The sequence below is a fragment of the Salvelinus fontinalis genome, chromosome 31, assembly GCF_029448725.1.
Source record: "Salvelinus fontinalis isolate EN_2023a chromosome 31, ASM2944872v1, whole genome shotgun sequence".
In the NCBI taxonomy this organism is placed as follows: Eukaryota; Metazoa; Chordata; class Actinopteri; order Salmoniformes; family Salmonidae; genus Salvelinus; species Salvelinus fontinalis.
In genome coordinates this window covers 38,690,556-38,705,859 of record NC_074695.1, presented here as the reverse complement: position 1 = coordinate 38,705,859, position 15,304 = coordinate 38,690,556, and the positions used below count along the sequence as shown (strand labels likewise).

Below are 15,304 nucleotides of genomic sequence, written 5' to 3'. Positions count from 1 at the left end.
ATATTAAATTACGTTGATATGGAAGGTTGCAGAGAAAAGGGCAAAAGTAAAAGTGGGTGTGTTCCTTTCAAGAGTCAACACCAGACGCTTGTCTTTCCAATTTCCAGTATTCCCACATGCTTGTCTTCCCACGTGTCCAAACAATTTCTGGGAAATCCCATCAGCGGGATAGAAATCAAATAAAAAAATGGGGAGCGGTTTCAACTTACTGTTGAGAGTTAGAATAGTAGAATACACCAGGTGGAATGTCAACTTGGTTGTGCACTCACTAGCTAGGTTTCCATGAACTTGTCCAGTGATTTTTTGTAAACACTTTGAAAGTACCAATAGAAAATAGATGTGGCAATTGCCTAATATGGTTCGTTTCTATTTAACATTCTTGAGTCGATAAGAACAGCTGGACGCAATGACATCACACCTAAAAATAAAAATGTTCTCGCAAAAACCTAAAGTGTTGGATAAAAATTTAGTGGTTGAAGTGTTTCCATTACCCATTTAGGCAAATTGCACATTAATACATTGATGACAGCCGTATGCCCTTCCCAAGCAGGTCACCCGTGATACAAGTGCGTATTCAACGTCACCCTTCCACCTATCTGTTTTATGTCTCAGGTAGCCCACAAAAGCCAGCATGAACAGAATGCAATAATTGACTCATACAGTATTTGCCATATTCTAATACTTCTCATGTGCCAACGTATCACCAAGGTCCCTGCCATGGTGAAACTTGCACTCCTCTAGATCTGAAATAATTGGATGGTGAATCATGCCAGCCAACCAGTAAAGTAAGGCGAAACAATTCAGCCATTCGTCAAAGTCAGGACAATCTTTGTCCTGCAAAAAAACATAATTTTTGTAGTTGAACTTTTTTGTTGTTGTAAGCAGTAGGCATTTAGCATTAAATGTGGAGAGGAGCATTATAGTTATGTGGTGACATCACATGCCCCACGTACCTGTCGAACGGATAAAAATGTTGTCGATCTTTAGAAAATGTATCCTATATCTTTAGTTTCCATTACACGTCACAACAATTTTTTTTGCGACATTGCTTTTGACGAATAAACCTTGGTCAACAGAAACCTGCCTACTGACAGTCACTCAATTAGCCCATGTCACCGACCAGTCATGTGTGGCACGTGCCCAGGGGCCCTGACCTCCAGGTGGCCTCAATTGATTTTGTTAATCACTCTCCATCAGATATCATATCGGCGTGATATAAGTAATGGCAAAATGTGTAGAATTGCAGGAAATTAGCTATAAAACTGCAAAAAAAATGTGCTAACATATCCCTGAGTTAATGTGAGTTAGTGTGTAACGCCTAATTGTATATCTAATAGGCTATCAGATTTTTTGATCGACTGAAGTGAATGAAACTACAGCAACCAATGTGTGATATTGGCTGGGGAAATTTTTGCTTGTTTTTGCTGTTCTCAATAGTAGCATTTAAAGTTTTTAAATTGCATAGAAATGCCTTGGTAACCCCCTGGCTCTGCATACCATAGCCAAAGAACTGCTATGAAAAGGCTTTGTAAAAAAACAAACAAAAAAGGTATATTTGATCACTGCTTCTCTGTTTGAGACATAGGCTATTCATTCTCAATAGTATTGTTAAGAATCTATATGGCAATCCCAAGGAAGCCTCCAAAGTGCCATATTGTATGTTACACCCAACCCAATGTCAGTAGCACACGCCTGAGGAAAACACATGACGATTGCAATCATAACACATTTAACTGAGAATTCCCCCATGACAACCTGACAGCAGACTAAAAACAAGTCACCCTCTACCCCCAGTTGAAAAAGGGCGGAGGAAAAGGAAGAAATGTACATCCCCCCTCAATATTATTTATGGTAATGGTGGCAAGTCATTCTTAACTGCTGCTATGGTTACCTTCACACATGAATAAAGTTGTTGCTAATGCTTTGCTCTACTTTAAAACGCACAACATTCTCCCAACAGACTTAGTTCATTGCTGGAGGTGCTAAATGAGGAGGAGTCAAGGAGGGGGCGGGAGGAAGAATGATGTCAAAGAAATCACCATGTAACATAGCATATCTTGGATGACGCCGCAGTGCTGTGCTGTAACTATTTACTCACGTCAATATCATGGTGTGTTAAAATCTAAATGTAGGCTACCTTGTAGTTTGCCTTTTCATTACTTCTACAGTAGGATATACTGTGGACCGTGGTCACCCACATCTCTATAGAAATACTTTTACACTTAATATTTAGTGAAAAATGAACTTATCAAACTAGCAATTCAGTACATCAACAATATACAGGTAACTGCAAATATAAAGGAAACACTTGAGTAAATGAGGGATACAAAGTATATTGAAATCAGGTGCTTCCACACAGGTGTAATTCCTGAGTTAATTAAGCAGTTAACATCCCATCATGCTTAGGGTCATGTATAAAAATGCCCAGTTACCCATTATTTTGGCTACAATGGCTAGAAGAAGAAATCTCAGTGACTTTGAAAGAGGGATCTCAAAAGCCTTTTTCACCCTACAGGCCTAAAGTGCTAAATCTGTTTTGTTTTTCAAACTCGTTTTGCAATACCAAACAGCAAGTTACAAATGACCAAATTGGATGTGTCTGTTCAGACAGCAGTCCATTACTGACATGGCTATGCTAGTTGCCATAGTAACGACAGGTGTGTGCACTGTGGTGTTGACTGATTGGCAGTGGTGCTCATGCTTCCTATCACTCAGAAGTTATGTAGCAAGCTAAGGTCACAACATTGCCTGCCATGGACGTTTCCCAGTTGCTTTGGATGTTCAAAATCATAGTGTAAGAACACTTTTAAAGCCTCAAAGGATAAGATGATCCAACTTTTTGGCTAGCCACAGCAGTCACTTAGTGAGCTAGCTAGGTAGCTGTTTAGCTTTCGGACACATTCACTAATTTGCGTGTAAACAATTAACAAGCTAGTTAGCTACCACATGTTCTTGTCAAACTGTAAACAGAGTAGCTAGCAAGCAGCAAGATATGCCAAATAACAGTCTAAAAACCACTTGAGGGAAAATACATCAGATTTGACCATTCAGACAAGTTGCATGGCCAGGAATCAGATTTGTATCTGACTTCAAACCACCTACAAAGGTGGTTTGAAATGTGGCTTGAAATATTTGATTCCATGTGCTTTTTGGCAGGTCAGACTTGGAGTTGTCAGTTCATCGTTCGCCGATAGGGGGTCCTGCGTGTTCTGGGCGTTACTGACACTTATGGGAGATTCTGGAGCACCACCTGAGACAGCGTTTTCCAGTACCATCAACGAAACACCAAATGATGGAATTTCTCTTGAAAGAATGGTGTGGCATCCCTCCATTAGAGAGTTCCAGACACTTGTAGAATCTAGAAATAGTATGTGTGTAATGGCAGAGATGTGTCCAGCTTGTGGGAAGAGCTTAGTTGAATTTAAAATGCAAGTGTTTCCAAGATACTGGAGAATGTAAATGTAGACCTCAGCCAAAGACACAACCATTCACACACACACACACACACACACACACACACACACACACACACACACACACACACACACACAGCGAGAGAGACGGGGAGAGAGAGTGAGAGAGTATATGAGGCAGTATAATAACCAGAGCCAGAGGCACATATATCATCCAGTATCTTGTTTGGAAAAGGCCTGAGGAGTGGATTAATAATTTATTTAAAAAGCAGCGTTGACAAACAGAGCCTACCCTACTAGAGAAATAAAATGGTTGTTTGGATACCTAAGCTGGAAGCTAATGTTTCCAGCAGCATGCGTTAAGAATGTTAGTCTATGTGGCAGGGGCACAACTTTGGTTTTAGAATTGGGGGGGACATAACATTTTATTTTATTTCCAAACAGCCTACCCGACCGCTCGGGGGCGTCCACATGTTCCTAAAGCACACCGTTGCCTTGTTTTATATCACATTCCAATAATAAAACTGGAACTGGGGGGGGACCAAAATGCAATTTCAGAATGTGGGGGGACATGAAAGTTGTGCCACTGCTATGTGGTGTCCATGATTTTAGAGAACCCCACTCTTCTCAATAATTTTGTGGGATCCACTCAACCATCCCTCATTGCGTCAGAGGTTTTCACCCCCGAAGTGGAATATGGTAATTATTACATGACATGAGCCTATGAATTTGAAAAACGTGTTGTTTCATGAAGAGTACTTTGAAAGAGATGGGATTAATTTGGGAGTCTGGCGTCGGACAATAGGGAAGCGGTGCGCACACACTTATCAGTCGCCTCTCGCTCACTCTCCCCTGATAACGTCAGCTTGGGAAGTAGAGGCGCGCCGAGGCTCAGTGAAAGAAGTAGTGCAAATCAAAGAGCAGATCAAGACATCAGAGAAAACACGAGAATGCCCACTCAAGGTTGCCTAGGGAACGCTTTGCCAATTTGATTGGAGCTAATTAAAAATGGGACGACGCATCACATTATCTTCATCCAACATTATTGCTCCAATTTATGTTATGGTCATTCTGTAGGAGGATATCATTTGATGTGTCATAAGCAAAAACACTCAAATGATGTTTGGGTTAAAGCTGCTTAGATTTCATTCTCATACGTCATACACGAAAAATCAAAGAGGATACAAAGGTTTTGTCAACTAAAAAGCCAATATGAAACCGCGTTAATCGGTGCAAAATAACAATTCTCACAAATAATTTCTCAAGAATAACTGGGGATTCCATTCATTCACACCTGCCAGATACTCATTCCCACTTTGCATCCTTCTCTGGCAGTCCTTTCTGAAAAGAGAATTTTTCACAAATTTCAAGTATAGGCTACTTCTCTGCTTAGGACCTACTTTGATCATCAGATATCGAAGTTACCACATTAACTTCTTGCTTGGATTTACACCATTCATTTCGTATTAAATGTAATTAAATTATTATTACTGTTGTTCAATACATATGTTTTGGATTCATGTATTTAAGCATTTTTATTAGGACCAAGATGCGTAGGCCAATATAAGACCAAGCATGTTCGTTAACTTTTTACAATATATTTATTTGGGCATTTTATTTAATCATGCAAATATTTCAACAACAATAAACTATTTTAAATGTGTTATTGAAATCCTGCTATTGAATTTGTCATATTTCTTCTGGTATTGGCAAGCAAAAATATATATATAATAAAAAGATAGGCCTATATCAAAACATGACAGTCCAATTCAGTGGATGGTCTTCAGGAGTTGTCAGCTGTGCTCCTGAATGTGTGTTACCATTGTTACAACTCCAAGGTTTCTCCCCGATTCAAATAAACAATGTGAGGGGAGACCATTCTTGCTCTTTCAATGAGCTCCAATTACCAGGATTTAATCTTGAAATAAAGCTCATTGTGATTTCTCTATATTGAAGACTTCCTGTTTACACTACTTGACACAAAGAAAACATATGCCGTTATGACCATTCAAGAGCCCTATTGAAAGTGCAACTCCTCGCAATTACCTATTGTAACCCAATAACCTCTATGAATGTCTTCATGTGCTAGAACGTGTGTGATTATTGAGTTTCCAAGTTTCTGAAGCGAATGGTGAGTGGGCGTCAGAAAATAGAAAGGGGGAGGGAGAGAGGCGGTGACGGGCACGAGTGGGCTTATTTGCGCAATATTTATCTCCCATTGGTCACTTAATAGAAGCTATTCTGATGTTCTTCAGTGACACGACGAAGATTCCGTCAATAAAAAGACAGACGACAAGCCAGTCAAAAGAAAAACAACTGTTGGGGAAGAACATACACTGACTTGCATCATATGCGCTCCTGTTCCAACTGCACCTCTCCACGCCTGGGTTGAACCAATTATCCAACATTACTGCGGTATTTACATTTGATTTATTATTCCATTTTTGTCAGTCTGATTATTACCGTGTTGTACTGGCGTTATAATATTTCCAAATAATAACATTTGTTAGTCGTGTGATTGCAGCTGTTACTTGCAATTACTGTATTTTATAATCAGTAATGGACGTGCAAATGTCCTGTTTATTAATAAAAATGCTCCCGTGAAGAGTTATACTAGCCTATTACAATTTGGTAAACTGTTGGCAGTTAACATCGTACACTAATTGAATAGCGTGGTGGCCACACCATTACGCATGGCGCTTGATCAATAAAAAGAGAGAAAAGTTGTGCCACTAACATGGAATTGAAACAAAGACTAATCAAAGTTAAAAAGAAATACATGCTTATTGTCGAGGGATATTTAAAAACAAATCTGTAATAAGTCTAAATCTCATAGGCAAGTGTTACATTTTCCCTGGCAAGTGAACATTACATTTTCTTCACGTTTTCTCTTTCATGTCAGGGATTTGGCAAAATGGAGTGGTATGTCCTGGTGTTGATACTTAGCTTGCCATCTTCGACCCAAGCAGACTGCTCTTCCCAGTGTCTGCAATGCGCGCAACAAATCCTCAATACAGACATCCCAGTCAACAGTCTGGTAAGATTTGCTTTACATCATGACAGGATAACTTTGCTTTTATCCAATGGAAACAAACAGAAAGTGTTGTTTTACGTTGATGTGTGTTTATGTATCTATGATGGTGTAATTTTTGTTATCAAATATCGTGGAGCGTTGAGCTTGTTGTGGCAGTGCGCAAAGGCTCGTGGCCCATTTCAGCACCATGGAGAGCGCGCGTGGATCGTGGAAGCGAGTGAGAATTGTCTTCAGACAAACTTGCCATTTTTCCCAAATGTGTTCTACAGAAGCCTGGAGGCACACATTAATGACAAACTCAGATTAAATGTTTTCTGTAGTAAACAAACAAAGACATAGAACTGGGTGTAGGTAAATATATGATTCTCTTTCTGCCTACTATTTTTCTTTTCTAGCCTTCTCATAATGTGGTTAGTAAATTGGCCGATTTTTGCTCACTGCTCTTTGCATTTTCCTTTCAGACTTGTACCTTGGAATGTGAGGGAACTCTACTGACCACGGCCGAGTTAGACAAATGCGGGAAAACTCTACAATCCCGCGCAGTGGGCTCGGAGTTCAGCGATGAAGATGCGGGTCCGCGGACCACGCCAGAGAGGGAGGACGACCAAGACGCTTCAATTGCAAACGTGGTCAAGCGTTATGGTGGATTCATTAAACGAATTGACAAAAACAAAAACAAATTGTTAACCTCTCCGTGGCGCGAAAATGGCGTTTATAAAGGAGCGTACGCGTTCCCTAAGAAATACGAGGACTTGCTTAGAAAATTTGGAGAGAGAGACCTCTCGGAGTTTTCGGAGGACGATCAGGGCGGAGATGTTGATTCTGAAAACGAGATGGGAGTGTTCAATGATGATGAAGCAGCAATAAACAAGGTCAAACGTTACGGAGGGTTTTTACGCAAATTTGGTCCAAAGACAAAGTCAAAGAGAAGTGACTCCAGGGAGCAAGGTAGTCGAGAGGAGTTACAAAAGCGATATGGAGGTTTCATGCGAAGGATTCGGCCAAAGTTGAACAACTTGAACACCTTGAAGTGGGACAATCAGAAGAGGTACGGTGGCTTTCTACGTCGCCACTACAAATTGTCCGTTCGTTCAGATGAGGAGCCTAGTTCATACGATGACTTTGGTCTATAGAAAAAACGAACTTCTTTCGCTAATTCACTTGAATCCTCACGATTATCCGTATGTGTGCTACCTATAGCCTACTGCTTACCTGGTTGCACATTGTTGCGGCAGATTTCATATCTGTAAAGCAAAGGCCAATAGGCTTACCTGCTTGTGTCAGTCATGTTTAAAAGCTTTCTGTGTGACGGACTTACCCGTGACGAAACAATTAATTTCTGTGTTATTAGTCAAATATTATTTATTACAATATATGATGCTTGTTTAATAAATCAATGAATAAATACTTTATTTGTCAAAGTCGTAAGTAAAAAATGTTTGTGTCGCTTGAATTAAAATAAATGTCTAGGCGAATTGATTATCAAACTCCAAATGACTCATTGAACAACGAGCACACAACCACCCACACCTGATTTATGTACGTAGGCTACCATACAACATAGCCTACAAAAATGAAATCGACATCTTGCCATTCGCCTTGTAGCGCCAATGGTGACCAAACGCGTAAAGACGCAGACACATTCTTGGCCACCACCAACGACCTGTTACCATTCGGAGAGAAAATAATACATACACGAATGAGATATGGACCTTTACATCCATCAGTGGTCTAATTTTTAACATGAAAATCCATTTCTTAATTTAAAATCAATCACCCAACTAAATTGAGTTGTGAGGATGAGTGGAAGTGTACTAGCACCATCTTGTGGACGAGTAGCCCAAGAGTAGGCCTTCGGTGCCAAGAGGACAGCGCGGAGCGTTGAGCATTGGGAGCGCCAATGCACAAAGGCTCGTGGTGCATTTCAAAACCATGGAGATCGCATTCACGATCAGGAGTCCGCTCGAATGATTTACATTGAATAAAACATTGAATAAAATGTTGTAGCCTTTGAAGTTCACTGATTGCAATGGCTATTCTAAGAATCCATCAAACATTTTAAATTGAAGCATAATATTCCCATCAACTTAAATCAATGACATGGATACAAGGACATATCAAACTCACTGTTGAGCGGTCACCATTGAGTCCAGCAACTGTTATCCAGGTGTGATGTTATCTGACTTCATACGCCGTAGTGCACCCAAAGCCAACGCACCTGCCGGCAGTTGCTGGCCAAATATGAATGTACGGAGAAACAAAGTTAAGACTTCAGCGCCCCCTATCGGTAAATTCTGATATCAAGGTGAGGGGCTAGAGGCATAGCGACACGTCTGGAAACGTGTTTAGAAAACGTATAGGCAAGCTATTGTAACATACCGATGAAATAATATAACAGACTTCCAAGCAGGTAACGAAGTTTAAAAAATAAAAACATTGACTGTGCTAAAACACGCCATATTTCAACATCAAAACGTCAAGCTTACCTATTTCATTGCAGCACGACAAGCCGGTGACATTTACGAGTCAACTATAGTAGCTTGCTTGTATGCTTGCCAATCAAGCTGGGGCATGATCATGTGGTGAATTAGAGAAGACAAGTGATGAAATTCTCGCACAAAACAACTCTAAACCCTGTTTCTAGTCAGAAGAAAAATACAGTACCAGTCAAAAGTTTGAAAACGCCTACTCATTCAAGGGTTTTTCTTTATTTGTACTATTTTCTACATTGTAGAATAGTAGTGAAGACATTAAAACTATGAAATAACACATATGGAATCATGTAGTAACCAAAAAAGGGTTAAACAAATAGATTCTTCAAAGTAGCCACCCTTTGCCTTGATGACAGCGTTGTACACTCTTGGCATTCTCTCAACCAAGTTCACGAGTAATGCTTTTGCAACAGTCTTGAAGGAGTTCCCACATATGCTGAGCACTTGTTGGCTGCTTTTCCTTCACTCTGCCGTCCAACTCATCACAAACCATCACAATTGGGTTGCGTTTGGGTGATTGTGGAGGCCAGGTCATCTGAAGCAACACTCCATCACTCTCTTTGGTCAAATAGTCCTTACACAGCCTGGAGGTGTGTTTTGGGTCATTGTCCTGTTGAAAAACATATGATAGTCCAACTAATCGCAAACCAGATGGAATGGGGTATCGCTGCAGAATGCTGTGGTAGGCATGCTGGTTAAGTGTACCTTGAATTCTAAATAAATCACAGACAGTGTCACCAGCAAAGCACCCCCACACCATCTCACCTCCCCCTCCATGCTTCACGGTGGGAACCACACATGCAGAGATCATCTGTTCACCTACTCTGCGTCTCACAAAGACAGGGTGGTTGAAACAGAAAATCTCAAATTTGGACTCATCAGACCAAAGGACAGATTTCCATCAGTCTAATGTCCATTGCTCGTGTTTCTTGGCCCAAGCAAGTCTCTTCTTATTATTGGTCTCCTTTAGTAGTGGTTTCTTTGCAGCATTTCGACCATGAAGGCCTGATTCACACAGTCTCCTCTGAACAGTTGATATTGAGATGTGTCTGTTACTTGAACTCTGTGAAACATTTTTCAGGCTGCAATTTCTGAGGTGCAGTTATTAACTCGAATCAACTTATCCTCTGCAGCAGAGGCAACTCTGGGTCTTCGTTTCCTGTGGTGGCCCTCATGAGAGCCAGTTTCATCATAGCGCTTGATGGTTTTTGCGACTGCACATATTGACTGACCTTCATGCCTTAAAGTATAATGGACTGTCATTTCTCTTTGCTTATTTGACCTTATTTGACCTTGCCATAATATGGACTTGGTCTTTTACCAAATAGAGCTATCTTATGTATACCACCTCTACCTTGTCACAACACAACTGATTGGCTCAAACGCATTAAGAAGGAAAGAAATTCCCCAAATTAACTTTTAACAAGGCACACCTGTTAATTGAAATGCATTCCAGGTGACTACCTCATGAAGCTGGTTGAGAGAATGCCAAGAGTGTGCAAAGCTTTCATCAAGTCAAAGGGTGGCTACTTTAAAGAATGTCAAATATAAAATATATTTTGATTTGTTTAACACTTTTTTGGTTACCACATGATTATTTGTAGTACTATTTCATAGTACTAATGTCTTCACAATTTTTTTACAATGTAGAAAATCGTAAAAATAAAGAATAACCCTTAAATGAGTAGGTGTGTCCACACTTTTGACTGGTACTGCATGTTATAAAAAGTTATTTTAAATTATTGATTTCATGATGAATTGAGAAAACAGGTTTACAAATAAAAATAAAGGCCTTAAACAAAATACTTACTTTTTTCCAGTAATGGCTATGAGGCCATAAATCAGATAGCATTCTGTATTTGACATATACAGTGCATTCGGAAAGTATTCAGACCACTTCCCTTTTGCCACATTTTGTTACGTTTCAGCGTTATTCTAAAATTGATGAAATAAAACATGTTCCTCATCAATCTACACACAATATCCCATAATGACAAAGTGAAAACAGGTTTTTAAATTTTTTGCAAGTTTATTCACCTTATTTACATAATTATTCACACCCTTTGCTATGAGACTCAAAATTGAGCTCAGGTGCATCCTGTTTCCATTGATAATCCTTGAGATGTTTCTACATTTTGATTGGAGTCCACCTGTGGTAAATTAAATTGGTTGGACATGATTTGGAAAGGCACACCCTTTTCTATATATGCTCCCACAGTTGACAGTGCATGTCAGAGCAAAAACCAAGCCACGAGGTCTAAGGAATTGTCTGTAGAGCTCCAAGACAGGATTGTGTTGAGGTACAGATCTGGGGAAGGCTACCAAAAAAATTCTGCAGCATTGAAGGTCCCCAAGAACACAGTGGCCTCCATCATTCTTAAATGGAAAAAGGTTTGGAACCGTCAAGACTCTTCCTTGAGCTGGCCACCCGGCCAAACTGAGCAATTGGGAGAAGTTCCTCGGTCAGGGAGGTGACCAAGAACCCAATGGTCACTCTGACAGAGCTCCAAGTTCCTCTGTGGATATGGGAGAACCTTCCACAAGGACAACTATCTCTGCAGCACTCCACCAATCAGGCCTTATGGTCGAGTGGCCAGACGGAAGCCACTCCTCACTAAAAAGCACATGACAGCCCGCTTGGAGTTTGCCAACAGGCACCTAAAGGACTATCAGACCATGAGAAACAAGATTCTTTGGTATGACGAAACCAACATTTTACTCTTTGGCCTGAATACCAAGCGTAATCTCTGGAGAAACCTAGCACCATCCCTATGTTGAAGCATGCTAGTGGCAGCATCATGCTGTGGGGATATTTTTCAGCGGCAGGGACTGGTAGACTAGTCAGGATCAAGGGAAAAATAAACGGAGCAAAGTACAGAGAGATCCTTAATGAAAACCTGCTCCAGAGCACTCAGGACCTCAGACTGGGGGGAAAGTTCACCTTACAACAAGACAACGACCCTAAGCACACAGCCAAGACAACGCAGGAGTGGCTTCGAGACAAGTCTCTGAATGTCCTTGAGTGGCACAGCCAGAGCCTTGACTAGGGTTGCAAAGGGTCGGAAATTTTCCATGGGAAAGCCCGGGAATTGTGGTTATTTTGCTTAAATTCATCAAAAAAGTTAACTTTTAACAGTGAACCTTTTTTTGTGGGATACACATAAGGCAATTCTAGGTCTTGTGGCATATTTTGGTTAAACTATCCCCAATTAAATGGAATTGCAACCCTCTGCATGCACAGTGCATCACATGTACAGCTGATTCTCAAGATCTTTACACTAATGAGATGCTATTGAGCCCACACTACTACACTGTCTTAGCCAAGGACTACATGCTTTCTGGTAAGTTTTGATTATAATACTGGGTGGGGTGTATTTTATAATATATTTTATATGACATACATGATTTTTTGTTAACTGGTCAATAGTAGCCTACAGCAAAGTGTGTTTAAATAATTTCTAACTTGTTAACAATTTTTGCTAGTTAGTTTTTGCTACCATGTGGGTTTTAGCTTGCTTGAGCCTGCTAACTGAAGAGTGTTAATTCACCTGTTTCCATACATGTTTCATTTTAAAACATTTATCTTACAAATGAGATGTTTAATCTAACTGCTTAACTATTTATCTGTACATGGAATTCTATTAGTTAAAAAAAAATCAAAAAATCAAATCTTTACAGGAAAATGCTACGGGCACTTTCTGATGTGTGGAGACATTTCACTGCAGCTAATGTAGAAGGAAAAGCTGTGTACATTTGCAAATAATATGTGAAGAATGCAACAAAGATGCAGAATCATCTGGCCAAGTGCATAAAGTTCTCTCAGCGCTCACAACAAGCAACCTCTGACAAAAGTCCCTCTACTTCTATTCGAGGTGAATATTATGATTCAGACACCTTATCTATAGCAACAGCTCATGGTCCTCCTGGGATCAGAAGTTTTTTTGACTCCATGGAGGAACATAGTCAGAGAAATGCTGAGGAATGTCTTGCTCGAGTGTATGCAGCTGGTTCACCTCAGATGCTCACAGGCAATGTGTATTGGAAGATATTTCTGAATGTTCTTCGCCCAGCATACACCCCTCCAACCAGACATGCTTTATCTACTCATTTGCTGGATCCAGAGTTCAAGTGAACGTCAAGCAAATCATAGAGAAAGCAGACTGTATTGCAATCATCTCTGATGGGTGGTCGAATGTTCGTGGGAAAGGAATAATTAACTATATAATCTCCACCCCTCAACCAGTATTTTACAAGAGCACAGACACAGCGGCCTCTACATTGCAGATGAGCTGAAGGCAGTCAACAGTGACCTTGGACCACAGAAGGTATTTGCACTGGTGACATACAATGCTGCAAACATGAAGGCTGCTTGGTCAAAAGTGGAAGAGTCCTACCCTCACATCACACCCATTGGCTGTGCTGCTCATGCATTGAATCTGCTCTTCAAGCACATCATGGCACTGAAAACAATGGATACACTCTACAAGAGAGCCAAGGAAATGGTTAGGTATGTGAAGGATCATCAAGTTATAGCAGCAATCTACCACACCAAGCAAAGTGAGAAGAATAAGAGCACCACATTGAAGCTGCCCAGCAACACCAGTTGGGGTGGTGTTGTCATGTTTTACAGTCTCCTGGAGGGGAAGGAGTCTCTCCAAGAAATGGCCATATCCCAGTCTGCCTATATGGTCAGCCCCCATCAAGATTATCCTCCTGGATTATGTATTTTGAGAGAGAGTGGTAAGCAGCCTGAAACATCTGAAACCTTTAGCAGTAGCCATTGCACAGATTGAAGGAGACAATGCCATCCTGTCTGATGTTCAGACTCTGCTTGTAGATGTAAGAGAAGAAATCCATACTGCCCTGCCCACTGCACTGTTGCTCCGAGCAGAGGAAACTGCAGTTCTGAAATACATCAAAAAGCATGAAGACTTCTGCCCGAAGCCCATACACGCCGCACCGTACATGTTGGACCCCAAGTATGCTGGCAAGAGCAGCCTGTCTGATGCAGAGATCAACAAGGCCTATGGTGTCATCACTACCATGTCTCGCCATCTTGGCCTGGATGAGGGCAAGGTTCTTGGCAGTCTGGCGAAGTACACTTCCAAGCAAGGCCTTTGGGATTGAGATGCAATATGGCAGTCGTGCCAACATATCTCATCAGCCACTTGGTGGAAGGGACTTTGTGGATCTGAGGCTCTTTCCCCTGTTGCCTCCATCATCCTCCAAATCCCACCGACATCCGCCGCCTCAGAGCGCAACTGGTCTTTGTTTGAGAAGACACACACCAAAGCACGCAGCAGGCTGGCCAATACAAGAATGGAAAGACTGGTGGCCATCCGGGCAAATTTGAGGCTTTTTGAGCCTGACAACGAGCCATCCTCAACAAGGTTGGACAGTGACAGTGAAGATGAGGCCTCAGAGTCTGATGTTCAAGAGGTGGACATTTAGGAGGTCCAGGGAGAAGACATGGAAGCCTGAGAGGAAGACAACCAAAGCTTTAGTTTCTAGACTATCATTTTATTTTGAAAACATTTTTGGGAGATGCGATGGGGATCATGCAGTATTCCCTTTTGTTGTTCAGTGAAATCATCCCATGTGAAGAGTCACAAATTGAACTTTACTTAAATTAGTTAACTAAAGTCTTTTTTATTTCTATTGTTAGGATTTAATCATTTGCAATGTCTACTTATGAAAAGGTTTATGTTTGTCTCCATATGATATGGTAAATATATCCAATGCAAAAAACATCTACATTTAAATGGTATTCATTTGCATATATTTCCGTTAATTCCCATATATTCCCACGGAAAGTTTCCACCTCTGAATATTCATATTCTCCAAAATGTGCAACCCTAGCTCTGAGTGAACCTAATCGAACATCTCTGGAGAGCTGAAAATAGCTGAGCAGCGGACACTCCCCATCCAGCCTGACAGAGCTTGAGAGGATCTGCAGAGAAGAATAGGAGAAACAACCCAAATACAGGTGTGCCAAGCTTGTAGTGTAGCATTACATCCAAGACTCGAGGCTGTAATCACTGCCAAAGTTGCTTCAACAAAGTAAAGGGTCTGAATACTTATGTTGATGTGAGTTCAGTTTTTTTATTTGGAATAAATGAGCAAATATTACTAAACCTGTTTTTCTTTGTCATTATTGGGTATTGTGTGTAGATTGAGTCAAAAAAACAATTGAATCCATTTTAGAATAAGGCTGTAGCGTAACAAAATGTGAAATAAGCGAAGAGGTCTGAATACTTTCCGAATGCACTGTAGATTTCAGTTATTTCAGAGCACACTACAGTGGAAACACGACTAACATTGACCTGTTCTAATCGACAACTCATAGCCCTAACAAATTACAAAGA

At 40.7% G+C, this 15,304-nt stretch overlaps 1 protein-coding gene across 1 annotated transcript; it reads left to right on the top strand.

Annotated features, from left to right (window-relative positions):
• The first annotated feature begins 5,647 nt into the window (after window positions 1-5,647).
• On the top strand, window positions 5,648-7,854 carry pdyn (prodynorphin). The gene is made up of 3 exons (XM_055892570.1): window positions 5,648-5,828; window positions 6,316-6,450; window positions 6,909-7,854. Exons 2-3 carry the CDS (start codon window positions 6,328-6,330, stop codon window positions 7,578-7,580), a joined length of 795 nt encoding a protein of 264 aa, XP_055748545.1. The 5' UTR covers window positions 5,648-5,828; window positions 6,316-6,327; the 3' UTR covers window positions 7,581-7,854.
• The last annotated feature ends 7,450 nt before the right edge of the window (window positions 7,855-15,304 follow it).

Coding starts and splice junctions, on each gene's coding strand:
- pdyn (XM_055892570.1), top strand. CDS start 6,328: ATGGAGTGGTATGTCCTGGTGTTGATACTTAGCTTGCCATCTTCGACC. Junction 6,451..6,908: donor ACATCCCAGTCAACAGTCTG/GTAAGATTTGCT, acceptor TTTTCCTTTCAG/ACTTGTACCTTGGAATGTGA.